The 17,744-nt window shown below is 38.2% G+C and overlaps 1 protein-coding gene across 1 annotated transcript in view; it reads right to left on the bottom strand.

The window, feature by feature from the left end:
* SLCO5A1 (solute carrier organic anion transporter family member 5A1) overlaps positions 1 to 17,744 on the bottom strand; it is a 67,074-nt gene that overhangs the window by 22,722 nt on the left and 26,608 nt on the right. Inside the window, exons 2-4 of the mRNA XM_031604814.2 lie at positions 16,575 to 16,707; positions 12,108 to 12,334; positions 3,088 to 3,252 (exon numbers count right to left, since the gene is read on the bottom strand). Coding sequence (XP_031460674.2) covers positions 3,088 to 3,252; positions 12,108 to 12,334; positions 16,575 to 16,707 — 525 coding nt within the window. The remainder of the gene's footprint in view (positions 1 to 3,087; positions 3,253 to 12,107; positions 12,335 to 16,574; positions 16,708 to 17,744) is intronic.

A 17,744-nucleotide genomic window follows, 5' to 3' on the forward strand; every position in this document is an offset into this window, starting at 1 on the left:
TTTCAATGACTGAATACGAACAAGGGAAAGACATGCCAATCCTTTTGCTGCCTCTGAAAATCTTCTCTTTAGATGAAAATGGGGACTCACGTGTAAGCCTGCCATGCCTGCCCTGCTATAAGAAGCATGTACCAGAGAAGCCCATGTACCCACCAAACACAGACTGGGATCACTTCTGATGTCTTCTAAAACACTTGTGTCAGATGAATCAAATTCCATGGACCAAATATTTGGCTACACCAGTTACATGAACTAAGGCCAGGTATAGGATTATTGAATATAATTTTTTTATTTTTCCTTCCACCTCACAAAGCTTGGAGTTCTTAACGTCTTTTGGACCAGAATTTATATTTTCTTTCTTATTCTCTTGAATGTACTGGAAAAGCCTTTCCTTAGAACCAACATCATATGCATCTAGCACCCTGTCGAAATTGAGCATGTAGGTATTTTGTGAGGAATTAAGTGAGAGGGTCTTCCATTATGAGTTATTCTGTGCTCCTGTTTGCAGCCATCCTTTGCCATACCATGAAGAACAGAACATAAAAAAGAGGAGATGAGCATGAATAAACTGCCCACCAAGGCTGCCTTTCATTCAGAAGGGCAAAAAAGTAAAGGCAAACCTACAAAAAGGACATAGAAAAAAATATTTCTCCACACAAACTGGCAGAGAGGATGGAAAAACCTTTCTCTGGGAGAAACTTGAAGGGCAGGAGCAGATTTAGCAGCAGACAGAAGCGCTCATTCCTCTCTGTGTGTCAGGAAGCCTGAGAAGTTCTTTTGCCTCAAGCTCAAATTCTTCATCCCTGCGCTCCTCTCCTCCTCCGCAGGGGATGTGAAATCAGAAGTGATATACTGTCAAAGGAACGCTGCTACTACAGTGCACTTCCAGAAGAGCTTGCAGGGCAAAGCCAAGCATGTACATCTAATCAGGACAGGCATTCTTCATTTTCAAAGCCATTTAGAGGAATAAAGCTTAAGATCTGATATAAGCCGTTGCACTGCACTTTCCTTCATTTCATAATGACAGTTTGGCTTACAGGAATTGTGCATGTGCCAAAAAATCTCCTGGAGACAGTGCTCCAAGGCAATATCAGCTTTCAGTCAGCAATTTTCAGGCTTTGTCCTTTTTGCTGTTGTCAGTATACTGCAACACTTGAGGCTTTCCACAGTGGCAAAAGATGATCTTAACAGTTACTAATAGTCTGGTAACAGAAACACTGCAATATCTACTAAGAGAGCTGTACTTCCGAAGGGAATAGCATGGACAATTTTCAAAGCGATTCTGTTTGAGATACACCCTACATCTTTCCTAGACCTAAAGGTAGATCCAACCTATTTGTCTTCACTTTAGCAGAAGTTACCAGAGCAGGGTTTTGTAATACAGCAGCTCTTCCAATTACAAGTTACTTGAATTGTAACTCTTTTTCACAAGTATATCTTCTATCAAAGCACATAAATTTTTTTATATTTTTGTATTTATCTAATATCTATCTGCAACCCAACCTAAAGTCAAAATTAAACCCATCTACAAACAAGACAAGATTTTAGCACAAGCTGCAGAAGTTCAAGATGTGAAATTCGGCACATAGAATTTTTGCTGCTGTCAGTGCTGTGTTTGTTTAAAAATATAAATAAATTGAAACTTAGTTAAGAAACTGCTGCTTATGCACTGGCATGCAAAATAACTAATACAAAACTCTTACTGTTCACATACAAGGGGATTCAGCAAGGTAACGTATATATGAAATACAGATGCAGATATATGAATAATTTGCAAGTCCTCCTTCTGTTAACCAGAAAATTTTGTAAACTGGTTATGTTATTTATTAAATTAACTAATATAATTTAATGCAGAATCTCCAAGTTTCCTTTTCCAGATTTTCCTAAAAAACAGCAAACTCCTGTGGATCTGTAAATAGCCTCAACTCCAATAGAACCATGGTTCCATCAATCAAATTTTCTCCTTATGTACAAGGGATTTCATGCCCTCACTCCATCAAGCTTGCAAACAGAAGTCAACTCGTGGTACTTCTCTGATGCTTCTCCTATACACTCTAGAGAGACTCTGCATTTTTTCCTCAAACCGTAGGTGACAAATGATTCCCACTTAGTGACTTGCCCCCCTTTCTCTTGCTGCCTTTTTTCTTCTCCTTGCACCTCACCTACACTCCCACAACTCACTCTCCACCCCACTGCACCTTGTCAGGCGTATTATCTGAAAGAATGGAGGAGCAGAGAATTAGCAATGAACAGCTATTCTATGAGTAAGGAGAAGGCAAAAAGATGCTTAGAAAAGGAAAAGAAGAGATGGAGACAAGTGCCTCTGATGTAGCTAGGAGAGAAGGGTGATGATCTGCATGCCGTAGGCATGACTCTGAACAAGAATTTGGCCCCTTCCTCTAGGGAAGCTGCTGCTGAAGGCCATCCCTCCTTGCTACAGAACCGACGCTCTCAAGCTGAAGGAGGCATTGGATGTAGCTGTACACTGTGGCAGGAGAGGAAGTGGCATAACTGCAAGAGCAGGGCCTCAGCAATACCAGGGCCCGGGGAGCCATCCTGACTAGGCCGTGCCGCTGTGTGCTCCATGATGGCAGGGACATGGGGAGAAGAGCACAGGCACCTGGGGCAGAGATGAGGAAGGGAAGGGCAGGGTGGATAAACAGATGGCCCCCAGGGAGAAAAAAAGGCTAGGATATTTTCAAGATCAAAAAGAAAGTAAAATTCACATCAAATAACAACACTTAAAAGACCTTTTAAGCCACACACATCACAGTAACGCTCCTGGGTTTTCTAATTTGCTTTTCTTGCCTTTTTTTTTCCCCCTACAGGCTATTAACATATTATAAAAGGTCAGTGTCTGCACACACACACACAAAACAGCCTTCCAACAATTTAAATTGGTTGACATTTTACTAAAAAAAATATAGCAAACATCAATGAGCAGCCTGAATACCCAAACCAGCGCACCAAGATAGATCAAATCACCTTTCCTAAAAGCCATGTTTTCAGTTCATTCCTATATTGATTTACTTCATCAGCCAAAGAACGACAACCCTTGCAATGTTACACTCATTGGCAATGCCTTACCAGTGTAGATGCTGGCATTGGATGCTGGGATGCCAAACTGTGACTCGATGAACTTGGGAATGAAGGTAATAAAAGCTGTAACAATGGCACTCTCAGCTGTGTATGACAAACTCACAAAAAGGAATGTCATGTTGCTTAAGATCCTGACAGCTGCCCGTGGAAGCTCTATAAAATGACAAAATTACAAATGAATGTTATAAATAATGAGTGAAAAACAAAAGCAAATTGGAACAAAACAAATTGATTTCCTTTGAGATGGACTGTAAATAATGGCTTGCTAGCATCTGGCTCCATTTGCTGAGCGGAAGGGAGAGTGCATATTTCGCATTGCACTCTTTGCTGTTTGTTCTTACACTATCTCACTGCATTGCCTGGGGCTGCAGTCCCATTTTTCACAAACAGAACTGAGGTCTGTTTTAACAACACTGTCTGAAGAAACAGGACCTACAAAGTAACAGTAAAGAGCAGAGAAAAACAGCAAGAAAAAGTAGAAAATTAGGAATTATTCTGATGTCTTCTTTTGAAATTTTCTAGGAGATAACACATAACCTGCTACTGAAACAATACTGAATTTTGCATTCCACATGAGGAAAAACAATCCATACACCTCTGTAGCTCTCTGCTTAAAGGACCACCATTGGAAAAGTGAGATAATATTATTATAATTTGAAAAGGAAAACAAAAGATTTTAGATTACAAATTTTTAAACATGATTAAAAAATATTTGCAGTGCATGCACACAAAGCATACTGAGAAAATGATGTCAGTATCAATTAATCTCAACGTATATTACATATGTACAACTCTAGAACTCACACAACTCTAGTGTTCCAGAAGAGATAAAATAATCAATTAAAAATGAGCACATATCATTAGCTTAAATTTAAAAACCATTCATAGCTGTTGTAATTACCCTCAAATCAAATATCAAAACCCCATGAAATTCAGACTGTCATTAAAAGAAGCGCTTGAATACTTTAAATGCAGCCCTATAGAGATATCAAGTTACCATCACAAAATGATGATAACTCTATTTAAGAGTTAATTTTTTCAGATTACATGGCATAATTTTTAAATAGTGGTTGGGTTTTCTTCTCTTGGGGCTAAGATCAGATGTTGTGTCCAAGCAAGACAAGTATATTCAGCCCAATAAAGTTTGAGTTTTTTCATTAACTTTTCACAAGAACTGAACACTGCCTGAACCAGAGTCCACTGAACCCAGTGACACAACCATTCATTAGAAATAAACAGCTGAATAAGTGCAGAACAGCAGAACTTCTGTGTGAGAATGATACTGATGTTGAAAGTCATCAAGTCAAATCAGTGTCACTTACTCCACGGACTTCAGCAGGTTATGCGTATAAAAGCAAACAGAGTTTAGACTTGTCACGTCAAAACTTGTTAGACTGCAAATTAGCACTGCGGTTGTCTGATTGCATCCAGTCTTAGCTTATGCCAGTTGTCAAAAATTATACTGATTTCATTGTGCAAACAGAGTTTATCATTTTAATGTAGTCAAATGCTCTCTTGCTGCCTCTATGAAGAAAAATACTAAATTTGGTGGAAATAAGTAATAAATAAGTCTTATTAAGAAGCATTCATGTATTTGAATCTTAACATTTTTAACCACTTACTGCTTTTTTTTTTTTAAATTATTATAGCACTGTTTACAATAGTAGAACAGAAAAAAACCCAAGAAAACACAAGTATGTGACAATACAATATCAATGTGAATATATGGAAGCTTGTGAATCAGCTGTACATCAGCTGAAACTGCATGAGAGTAGCAAGAACGAAATAAAACTTTATCAGTATTTATTATCAGATATAGCTCAAAATACAGATGATCAAAATGAATCTCATTATTCAAGAGGAAATGAAAGAGAAAAACATCAAAGGTGTAAAAAAGCATTCGTCATCAAATCTCACCAGATTTTGCTTTCATTTTGGGGTTGGATTGTGTTGGATTAGCCAGTGAGGGCACAGATGCAAAAAGAAACCAAAGAAACAAGAGCCAAGATGCTTTTGCAAAGCCTCTCATGGGGCAAGATGATGCAGTTTAAGAAAATGGCTGACACAGGACAGCTGCTGCAGCATTTCCTTAGGGACATGGCATGGGACTGATCGCCATTCCCACGAAACAGCAGCAAGTAGTTATAATCGTGTTGTTGCCACTGGATGAAAGGAATCACAAAAGAGAGTGCCAGGATTGATTTTGCTGAAAACTGAGCTACTGAGTGTTTTGAAACATAGGCAGCAGCACTCAGCTCTCACTATGAGATGACAGAAATGGTGGCAGTGAAACCACAAGCTAAGTGAGGCAGTTCATTACAGCACCAAGACCAGAGCTAACAAATGCAGGATACCTCCCCATAAACAAACACATCTTCATCTATGAGGTCTTTTCTCTCATATGAAGAGGAATGAAGAACAAAAAGAGAAAAGATTTTGCTTAGAAAAACCAAATAAACATCTTCTAAGACTCCATGTTGGCCCCTACCAGCTTTTTTGTGCGTCAGTGCTGCCTCAGCAAGAATAACATTTTCCCTGTTTTCAGATGTAGAAAATAGACGAGACATCTCTGTTCACAGAATCACAGAAACAGTAAGGTTGGAAAAGACCTACACAATCATCCAGTCCAACCATCCACCTATCACCAACAGTTCTTACTAAACCATGTCCTTCAATACAACATCCAAACGTTCCTTGAACACCTCCAGGGTCGGTGACTCCACCACATCCCTTGGCAGCCCATTCCAGTGCCTGGCCACTCTTTCAGAGAAGTAGTATTTCCTAACATCCAGCCTAAATCTCCCCTGGCACAGCTTGAAGTAATTCCCTCTAGTTCTAACACCAGTTACGCAAGAGAAGAGGCCGACCCCCAGCTCCCTACAACCTCTAATCAGGTAGTTACAGAGAGCAGATGTTTCTTCAGTTCTATCTTCTCTGCCAAAATTGTAGCAAATAAAATTTTAAAAAAGATACACTACTGAAAACTTTTTACAAAAGTGAAGGTGCTTGTTCAATAAGAACGAATGGTATTAGTTTCAGCCATGCTGACATCTACTGCAATATCTGGACGTTGTTTGTGGTTATTAGGATGGTGTAAGATATATATGTAAAATAAAATTGTTACAAACAACCCAAAAATATTCAAGAAGAAAATAGTCTTTCATGTTTCAACCTGATAATAATGACCTAGCTTAACTGTTGGTGGAAGAGTGACTTTGAGTAAGTCTGATAAAAGGCTTCGTATAGCAGAGAGCTGTTCACTTGAGCTGGATAAATGCAGAAGAAAGACAACAGCAGCTTTCAGAAGATTGGACACCACGGAGAGAAATGTCATTTAATTATGATGATGAACTTAGTGGTCTTCGCAGAAACTGAAAGTCTTTGGCCCAGAGCTTAAAGTCCAAGATTTTTTTCTAAATCCATAATTTTAAAGGACCATAATACTTGCTAAAGTTTAGTTCTTCCTGGAAAAATTGAACTTCACGAGAATGTATGGTTTAGAATTTTCAGTCTGAAGATACTAAAGAAATAATTAGGTAAACAACTGCAGAGCTAATGAACATTCTGCTCTGGCATTCTGATGTAAAGCTGTGCTTTCTGTTAACTCCTACTTATATTCTTCAGGGTACTAAGCACCTAGCCTAAAGGTCATTACTAATTTGAAAACTAATTAGTACATTTAAGATGGATTTGTACTGCTAAATAGATAAAACTCAGAGTGCCTTGGAATAAGCACAAGTTTTCTTAAACTCACGCAAAAGAATCTCCAGGGAACAGTTCTGATTATTTTAATTTCTGGCAGGAAATAAAACAGAGATTATTCCTGTATGCAGCACTAACACAGACCACCTGCAGCAACTCAGGCTTGAAGCTCTTTGCGATTCCTGAACGTATAAGGAAAAGTTGTTATACACCAAGAATCTGGCAAATAAAAATACTTCCGCGGAATTCAGTTTTCTCTGTTTTCCTCTTATGATTACAATAAAATCTTATGCAACAGAACTCCTGAAGCTTGTGATAAAAAGGCACAATAATCTCACATCTTCCAACCACATTAATTCCAATAAGAAGCAAGAAAGATAAAATCTTTAAAGGCTCTTTGTACTATATAATCAATCATGCATTTAAACCATTTCAATGTCAAATTATTTTTGCGTGACTAGCTATAGGCCTACTCTTTCATCTCAAGGTCATTATTAAACCTGTCAAGCTCTGATTTTTAGGAGGCCTTCAAAAACCATCTGTCATTTTTGCAAGTGTGTAGTAGAAACAAACTTCATTCGGTCATTTGAACAAATAGCTCTCTACCAATTACATTCCTGAAACTGAAACAATCATTTAGTATATCTGCAAATACGCTTACTCTACTGTGCAATAATTCAAATCTTAACATTTTTCTTTTTTTTTAATAACATAGTATGTAACTAAACATGAATTGGAACCTGCCTTGCTGGACTCGAGAGTCTAGTAGCACTTTTCTTCCCCTCCTGCTCTTTGAAAATATGTTATCTCTAGTCAGTATCCATTTTTTTTCACTGGTGTGGTGAACCACTACTTGATTGATGGATAAGCCTATGAAAAATCTGCAAGCAATAGAAGTATCTGTAAATGTTGCTCTAAGCAAAACTCTGAAAGAATGGAAACAAGATTTTAATTAAAGAAAAGCATTAATTCCAACTTCACCTCCTTCATAATTTATTTTTTTTTTTTTATCCCGGTTCTTTTAACTGCCAAAGGTGATAGAGTGGATACAACCAGGGGAATAAAATGTCCACTCCTACAGCACCATACTCTTGGTGTTATAAACATCCATGGTTTTGTTTAACAGAATGGAAATTAACCCTTTCAGTCACATATGACTCTTCGCTTGCTTTCCAGCAGCTTCTCAAACTCCAGCTAACGCTATTCATCACTGCACGGGGCTGCAACAACATTTTCTATTTTGAGTTCTCCAGGATGACACAAGCCAGCAGCAGGGGGAGTGACGTGCTTAAGGTGAGTGGCACGGCAGGTAACCCAGCCCTTGGTCTCCTGAACTCTGACATTTACAGGGTTCACCTGGGCACACAGCCCAGCATCCCCTCCTCTTGTGCTGATTCTCTCTGACTGCTCTTGGTGCACTGCAGAAACCTCAGCTAGTTTCCTCAGGGGAGCACTTGAGCACTTCACATCCCCCAGGAATTTCTTTTAACTTTGGTGATACCCTGACAAGCATTATTATCCTGTCTCAAGCCCTGGTAGGGACTGACTGGGTATGGCATATGACAGCTAGAAGACACAAAAAGACAGGAAGATTGCACGTGGGCTGGGCTTGTAGATAACATGGATTTACTTACACATATACTGGGGGGAAAAATTAAAATTTAAAAAGTAGAAAATGTATGGAAGTAACACCTCTTAGTTTGGAACAGAACATTTCAGATGAGTAATATACAGACTTGCTTCCTTTAAACTGCTCCTTTACCCAATTGCACAGTAAGCTTCATTATAATGGTAAGTAAAAGGGACTGCAGAGAGTTTCCGTGGTACAAAACCCTAAGGGTATCCACGTAATAAGTGACAACAGTGTTTCTGTTTGCTTAAATTCATGATTAATCTTCATGTATGGGGTTGAATTATGGCTTCTTTATCATACATCTTCTCTATCTCATGTTATTTATACTACCTCAATTTCTCTCAGTAAACAAAATCCCCTCTTACAACCTATTTAACGCTTTTGAAACCTGCCTCAGGATCCCAGGTCTATGGACCAAAATAAAGCCAAGGTCACTGAAGTTGGAAGACACTTGCAGCAGGAACCAATTTTGTCCTACATCTTCAGTCTATCCTGGCGTCCACTTCAGGAAAAATAACCATAGCCCTCTCCTATCGCAACTTTTCAATTCCTTTTCATTCACATAACAAATTAATTTACATGAAATTAGGACAGGACATGAAATTACAGCAGGACAAAGCTTTCCAGGTAATCAGAAGATCAAATTACAATTTCTTCCATGAGAGACTTCCTAGCAAAGATGCACAGATTTTACAGGTTAATGGCACTGACCTCTGTCATGACAGACTAGCACATCACTGATAGGTATTAGTAGAGAATGGAAGATGTGACCTACTAAATCACCAGTCTTCCGGCTACTGCCTAAGTGGAGTTTTTGCCTAACATTCTATAAAAAGAGAAAGCCCTGAAATTCAGTGGGAAATTGAACACTGCATTTCAGAAGGAGCAATGCTAAATGACTTTGACACGTGATTATTTTTCCTTCCCATTATAAATGAAATTACATCAACTGAGAAGCTTGAGGCATGATGTCATTCCATAAAGCCCACTTAAACTTGAAAAATAATTAAATGATAGCGCGCTCCTGCCGCACACTCTCTTTGCTAAGGTAAATGACAACACCTAATGGAAAAGCTATTAACAGCTTATAGGAAAATTCTTTTCTCTGCGTTATCTTGACTCACTTGGTGTCCTTCTGACATGTGGAATACAATGCTGTTTTTCAATGTTCCACACTCTGAAGTTTCTTCTTTAGAGAAAAATGGAATGTTTTGTATATAAAGGAGCTCTAATTTGGTAGCATAATTAATACTGTAACCAAGGATATTGTTAGTAGAAGGTATGGTATGCATTTAGGCTGATACACACTTTAGGAACATACAACATGACCTGGAAGGTGAAACTATGTTCAGAGATAGAGAACCCACATCAGCAAACTCATCCAGATGCAGAGTTTGACTGACAGCCTGTATCTTTTCCATGCACGGAACAGGCTGAACGGTTCCATGCATGCAACGGGCTGAAGCAGACCCTCTGCTGTGTGACCTGAAATTGTTAAGGAGGAGCCCATCAGCCCATCAGGGACTGATATGTTTCCCATTTCCCTAGGTTAGCGAGAAAATCGTGAACATCAAAAGCCAGAAATGCTTTTGATAGACAAAAGCCTCTAAGATTGAATTGGGAAAAAAAGAAAGAAAAAAAACGAAAAAAATAAAACCACACAACTAGCTTTATGGATTTAGGAGAAAACATCACATATACAAGGACTAGTATATAATATGGGAATACCATTTTTAAAGAAGGAAGTACACAACATGCTTTTCACACATTTCTAACACTTTTAGAGCCATTCTACGCAGATTATTGGACCAGGAACCACTAAAAGACAAATGGAGAATGTAGTTCTGAAATTCTGATACTGAAGATTTACTTTACTCACTCTGTGCCTTAAAAAGATTTTGATTTGTAAGCTAATACAATAATCATAAGCAAATTATAGTCTCATCTCGTTTCTTTTTACTTCTATAGGAGCTAATAGTAACTTCAATTACCCTGAGAGTATATATATATAAATGCAACATAAAGTAAACCAATATGTATGTGGGCAAACATTAGAATTACACTAGTTTGAGTGTTGCTAGGATTTGTTCATTCAATATAAGGAGTGATCATTAACCTACCATTAAAATAACTGTCAATCATAGAAACACAAAATGGTTTGGGTTAGAAGGGACCTTAAAGTTGCCAGCCACCAGATGACATTGCTCAGGGCCCCATTCAACCTGGCCTTGAACACCTTCAGGGATGGGGCATCCACAACTTGTCTGGGTAGTCTGTTCCATTGCCTCACCACTCTCTAAGGAAAGAATTTTCTCATAACATCTAACCTAAATCTTTCCTCTTTTGGTTTAGAACTGTTCCCCCCTTGTCCTATCACTGTTTATAAGTTTTCTTCAAGTACTGGAAGGCCACAGTGAGGTCTCCTCAACACCTTCTCCAGACTGAACAAGCCCAGCTCCCTCAACCTTTCTTCATGGGAAAGATGCTCCAGTCCTCTGATCTGTGCCTCCTATGGACCTGTTCCATCAGCTCAGGATCCCAGGCTTGGATGCAATATAAGTCCAGATGGGGCCTCACAAAGGCAGAGTAGAGGGGGACAATCACCTCCCTCACCCTGCTGGCTGCCTCTATTTTGAAGCAGCCCAGAATACTTTTGGCCTTACGGGCCACAAATGCATATTGCTGGCTCACATCAAGCTTTTTGTCTACCAGAATCCCTCAGTCCTTCTCCACATATCAGACTGTTCCAACCCAAGTGCAACAATGATACATATGCATTAAATGCATACAAATGATTTTGTATGTCAAATGATACATTAATTTCATGATTTCTCTTAGTTCCATTTGCATCAGAATGTCATAAAGATGGCACAGCCAACATACGTATAATGGAAGTCAAGGTGGGCAAAACAACATTATTAATACAGTGGCATTAAGGTTCATTTATTCTTGTCCAGTACTATTCAATATGATGACACTGTAAATTTCTAATTTATTTGCTTTGTACTGATTCATTTTTAATACACTGCATTTCTTCCTATGGCATTTTATCAATCATTATTACTGTCTGTTAAATTTCACATTAAGGTTTTACTCTTTGAATAAAGTAAAAATCACGTTGCTTGTCAACCTTTTCAACTCGTGTCATTTCAGAATTAGCACAGACTTAATTCATCCTAGCCATTAGAAAATAAACAGCCTGCAATACACAACAGCCGGGAAATGCATAAGAAATAAAATAACCTGCTCCAGTTAACTTGCTTAAATGAAAGTAATTTAACTCACTAGAATTCTTTTTACTTGTTTTGAATCTTCAGAAGAGTCTTTCTTGTATGAAGGATAGCTTAAGCAAGTATGACAGTTGCAAACAGTAAGGTGTACAAATGTGCCTGGTAGTGGAGGCCATACAGTTGTATGATTTTCCTGTTTGTCATATAACTATAGCAAACAGACCACCTATTTGTCATTAGTGTGTGTAAACACTTCAATAGTGTAGGTAAAAGGATGTCCTTCCCTCATAACTGCACTTCATAACTTTAAAAGACCATCAGTAGCAAAACACAGTATTAAATACGGCAGGTAAAAATTCTGCCTCCAATTACACTTCATACAACACTAGAAGATGAACCTGTACACAAAATGTAAAGCATATGAAACTTAAAAACAGCCTCACCTTTAACATTCTTTCCAAATCCCATAGAAGCAGGAACTGCACTGTCTGCTTGTATTTTGCTATTTGTTTTCTCTTTCATGACTTCATCATCACTTGAAACATCATCAGAGTTCATTTTCTTTTTCTTTTTCTTTTTTTTATGTCGAGGAGGAAGCTTTTTTGGAAAGGTAAACATTGGAAATATCACAAGGAGCATTGCAATGGCACAAAGAAGAAATCCACTCCACCTAATGCCAGAAGATAGGAACAGAAATGAAAGGTAATACATTACATGAAATAAATATACCAAAGTGATTATTACAGACTGTACTAGCTGGAAGGACATCTTTGCAAAATACACAACACTGAAATTAGAGTAAATTAATGGAGTGGAGAGGATCACTCACTGTGTTAAAACACTTAATTAGAAGACTCTTCTGTTGGCTTTTCTACTGATAAAGGTATTTATCTAGCAACCACCAAGTGATTTATGAAATAGGGTCAGCTTCAAATTCCTGAATATTTTTCTTCTGATAATTATTCAGTACTAAATCCTGAGAAGGAGATGTTCACTTTTACCTTGCCTTTCTTGGATATTTGCAATAAAGCAATACAGTATTCCTCTGGAGAACACAAAAATTTATCTTTGGCATTAACCATGATATAATGTCCAAACTGACATATCAGAGCTAAATCTGTTCTGCTTTCCAGTGCCTACTTTTCACTGCACTGACTGTTCAGCTCTCTCTCTTTCCAATGAAAAGCTCCTCAGAAGTCACCCCCAGAGTTCTTCCAATGTCCTGAAAGTGCGATTCTCCTCAGACGCTAATCTAATCTGCACTCGTGCCTGGAACATTCATTGAATTCAGCCACTTTACTCCAACATCCAAGCTCAACAACAGAAGTCTGAAGTTCTTTGATATCGTATCACAGCACATAGATGAAATGTTATGTTTTTGCACATCATTTACACTTAAAAAAAGAAGCTATTCCAGGAGGCTAATAATTAAATGTTTGTGCAAATTTTAAACATTTAGAAGTCCAGGATAGACAGGATTACTTGCACAATAAACAGAAATGTTTGGCAACACCTTCACAATGCAAAGATATTACAAACTGTACCATTAAATAAAGGTCAATTCATATGCATATGTAATGGTTATGCAAAGGTAAACACCAAACAAACTTTCACGTGTAACACCATTTTTGTTAGAAAGATTGTGCAAGGAGCTGTTCTGAGGCAAATATAAGTTACTGAAAGCTTTCACTAGTTTTGATATTACATAAACAGAAAATCCTCTATTGACTCATTTTAGCTAATAGAATACATAGGCTAGAAACCAGACTTTCAGGAGGATCAATCAGCACTATCAGATGGGGAATAAATTGGTAGAATGTGTAAAAATGCAGTAACACCCCTTCCAGGATCTCAAAGGCAGAAGCTGCACTGATCAAAGAAACGATCTGTGGAAATAATACGCAGAAATCTGAAGCCACTCAGAGGGGAAACAGCAAAGGAGACAAGGCCTTGTGATGTATCATGAGATAAAATTGAAATCCAAAGCAATCTGTATGGAAGCATACCAAGTGCTGGAGATGTCACAAATGCAGCACTGTATGTAATTATGTGCACTGTCTACATTTCACATCTTCCTGGAGAAGTATCAAAGAACTGGAAAACAGACAAAAGAGTATGCCAAAAATAATAAAGACACCTACAATAGAAAATGAGAGGTCAGAATAGGATCTATAGATTAATTAAAAAGCCCTTGATTTCCTGTGTTCTAAAGTCAAAGAAAATATGTAGTGGAATACCTCAAAGGCATCTGCAGAAATCCAAAGACCTCAGATAAAAGCAATTAAAACTCAGGGAGGACCAGACAGTGCTGAAGGAATTCCTTTAAACTTCTTGCGTGGAATGATGATGAAAGACAATATGAGAAGTTCCAAGTATTAAACAGATTCAGAACTAGGCAAACAGAAAAGTGTCAGCAAAAGAAAAGTTGATTCAAAGCACTTGACAGACAGCCAAGGGCTACTCCACAACTAACGAGATCTCTATACAGCACATTAGCAGTTTTTAAAGACAACAACATGACAAATGATTTCTTACAGATGTCCAGTTACCATATTTGAATAAAAAGCAGTTTTCAATATTTGATGCGATGACAAAGACAGCTGGCCTGTAATTTAGTCCAGAGCACCTACAAAATCCCAGGTGTGTAAACCCAAACTGCGCAAAACAAGGAAGCAACAGATCAGAAATAACCCAAAAGCAGCACTTACTTAATCAGGTCTGACATGAGATAAAGTTGCCCATCCGGAATACATGCAAAATACTTCTTAGAAAGGAACTGCTTAAGTAAAAAAAAATAGACCTTGGAGCAATTTTTGTTGCCGTATATCATAGCTGCTTTACTTACTATCTTGTCTGTAAAGATAACCTGCTTTAATAGTGGAATTTTTCCACTGGTCCCTGTGATAAGTAGAGTGAGAAACCTTGCAGCTGTAATAAAGAAAAGATGAAAATCAAAGACATTAATTCACTTCAAAGAAGACAAGGTTGAGAAATCTCAAATATGACTGGCCATTACCTTATCTCAACTGCACCCTACTTTTGAAAAGCATATCAGCTCTCTGAAGTCAGCATTAGACTACTCTTACATTTCAAATTGTTAGATTACATAAATAAAAATAAACTTGGCTACGCAGCACTTCCCTGCAAGGAGAAAATGTCACAGTCCCAGAAAATAGATTTCAATGGAATGAAAGTCAACACTTCCAGAGCACTCTGCAACCAGGCAATCACTAAGTAGCAAGGGACAAAGGACTAGCAGGCACACCATTAGAGTCATTTTAATAGATAAAGCTTTCAAAAAAAAAAAAAAGAAAGAAAGAAAAAAAAAATAAAGCACAGATGCTCTGAAACCACTGAACTATCACTAGAAGCCACCACATGAAACTTAATTATGAGAGATGTGATAGCAGGCAAAAATCTTAAGAAAGTTAAGAGAAAAAATATAGAGTGCCAAAACCAAAAGAATAATACTGGAACACCCTTCAGCAATAGCTAATCCACAGATTTAATAAGCACGAGGGAAAAAGGAAACTTTGACTTTTCTGGGCAGGACAGAACATGACAACTATGACAGCTGATTTCCTGCCCTTCCTTCAGTCCTATTTGTATCACTTCTACAGGCACTCCTCTGCTAAACTGAAATCACCAAGATATCTGTCCAAGTGATATTAAGCCTTGGAGATACATAAAATCCATTTAGTGGTTTAACATAACATCTTCCAAATGTACAAACAGGACTCTGTCTTACTTGCAAGATCTGGCACAGTAGATGTTCTCAAAGCCTAAGAACAGGTCAGGTTGTATGAGGTGACCCCTCACCACTCCTGCTCAGTGGCTACAACCACTCTTGCAGGATATCTGGAACCCATCCTGGTAGTCATTCTTCTGAGGAAGGGAAGCTGAACTTGTAATCCATGAGCAAGGACAGGCATTTTTCTGGCTAATCTCTCTTATAAATGTAGCCAAACCCAGCTGTAAACCAAGAACAGTGGTAGTCCATCTGATGCAGAACATAGATTGGTGCAAATGGCTTGATAAGTAGCTAATCCTGATATCCTTAGACACACGTGAAGCATAAGAATTTTAATAAAAATGTATAATTTTTTGCGCTAGTCTAAAATCTTTTATTCAAAATTAGCCAGAGTGCTTCTTTAACACTGCAGTACATTCACATCACAGATCTTTTCTGTGAGATATAAATGAGAGCACAGAGCAGCTCAGGTTAACCAAGCACTCAGGTTTCTTTGTCTCTCACTGAAAATTCATCCAAACAGTCCCGTGCATCAATGCTCTCGGGCTAAGTAAGGCAGATAAAGCAGTGATAAATCTTCAGAGGTCTAGGCACACTCCAAAGAATGAATTTTTCATACCAAACTGTGAAGATTGATCATTGTAGGTTAAACAGAAGCAGATATGGTCTGACTGAAATGTCATCGTGATAAGTACTTATCCAGTGCATCAGATATGAAACTGTACTCTATACCATACCAGGGTCAAGAATCAGAAAAACCCTATCAAAGACATGCTGGAAAGCCAAAGAAGGGATGTATCCAGCCTCTACTGGGAAAGACTCAACCCTACGCAGCCGTGATCTCAAAAGTCTCCTAAACATAGCAGTATCCTGTCCTGCTATTTCTGTGCTGAGGGCTGTCAGTCCATATCCAGCAAGTCAGTCAGAGCAGCTCCTGGCACAGCCAAAACAGGAGATTTTTTCATTAAATGTGCACATATGTTTCTGTGGCAAGCATTTCCTTTCTGTCAAGACCTAGCATGCAATAATCAATAGAAATCTCTCTCTTCTTCCTTGACCTCCTTCCGTAGACCTAAATATGCCCTCAAGGGATACAGTTGCCCACGCTACCTCAGTTCCCTACTGGCAAGAGTAGCCCTGAAAAATGCTTGACCCTTACCAGTTTCCAATGAATCGGGGATCATTCTGGTCAATATAAACAGTTGTCCTAGGATCAACATAGAAACCAATGAGAAGTCCTCCCAGTAAGTAGCCAGCTGCAGGACCGAGTGCTCCCATGACATACATGATGGCTGAGGAAACAAAAGATCCAAGTTGTAAATCAGTATAAAGAACACTTAATTACTCATTTACATGTAAATTAGGGATCCAAAAGTAAAAGATGTCTCATCAAGCAGAAAATTTTGTACCCAGAATTTCCTTCAAAGAAACAAACAAACAAAAATCTTCAAAGGCTTTGCATAAAGCAAAGTATTAATAAGAACATTACTGTTTTCTGCACATTTTCAGATTACAGATGGAAAAGTACACTATTTTGGTATTTTGGATGGGAAGCATATATGGTTTTGACAATATTTTTCAACATTTGTAACATTTGTATCTTCTCTGAATAAAAACAGAATTTGAAACATAAAATATAATCAACAGTACGCAAACAAAAAAGCAATGGATAAAACTTATACAAGGCAGGAAAGCACAAAGTACAACATTCCAGAATAGTTACTATCAGACTAATACTGGATTTAAAAGAACCAAAGTTTAGACATCAAATATTCCAATTTTTGGAGACTGACAGAATGACAGTTTTTATTCATGCAGTCACCAACTTGGCCCTGTTGTACACACTGACAGCAACAGACCACATATACCATATTTCCACAGGACTCCTTCCTTGTTCAAAAGATTTAAAATTCTAATGTTATTATTAAAGAAACTTCCTAATTTAAAAAGCTAGTTAAATGAAAAAGAAATTCTCACATGCAACAATGCAGACATTCATTTTACAACACCTTCACCATCTCAGTGCTGGATGAAAGCAAAATCTTTATCACTTGAAATAACAGAGTGGGCTCCTATCTGCAATGCCTTCTACAAGACACTCTTTGCAGAGAGCCTCCAGTCCTCATCCTTCAAAAACCCACACCAGGGCATTTCTGAGAAAGCGTCACAGCTTCTGTTTGCTTGCATGCCTGTGCAGTCAGGAACAAGGAAGAGACAGAGGCAGGAACAGACTACAAATGTGTTTCATCTTGGTGTTGGGCTGAACCCCAGCTGGGCCTGGGAACCAGGAAACCCTTCTGCATCTCTCAGTGCAGACAGAATCGTGAGA

The sequence above is a fragment of the Phasianus colchicus genome, chromosome 3, assembly GCF_987193195.1.
Source record: "Phasianus colchicus chromosome 3, bPhaCol1.hap1.1, whole genome shotgun sequence".
NCBI lineage: Eukaryota > Metazoa > Chordata > Aves > Galliformes > Phasianidae > Phasianus > Phasianus colchicus.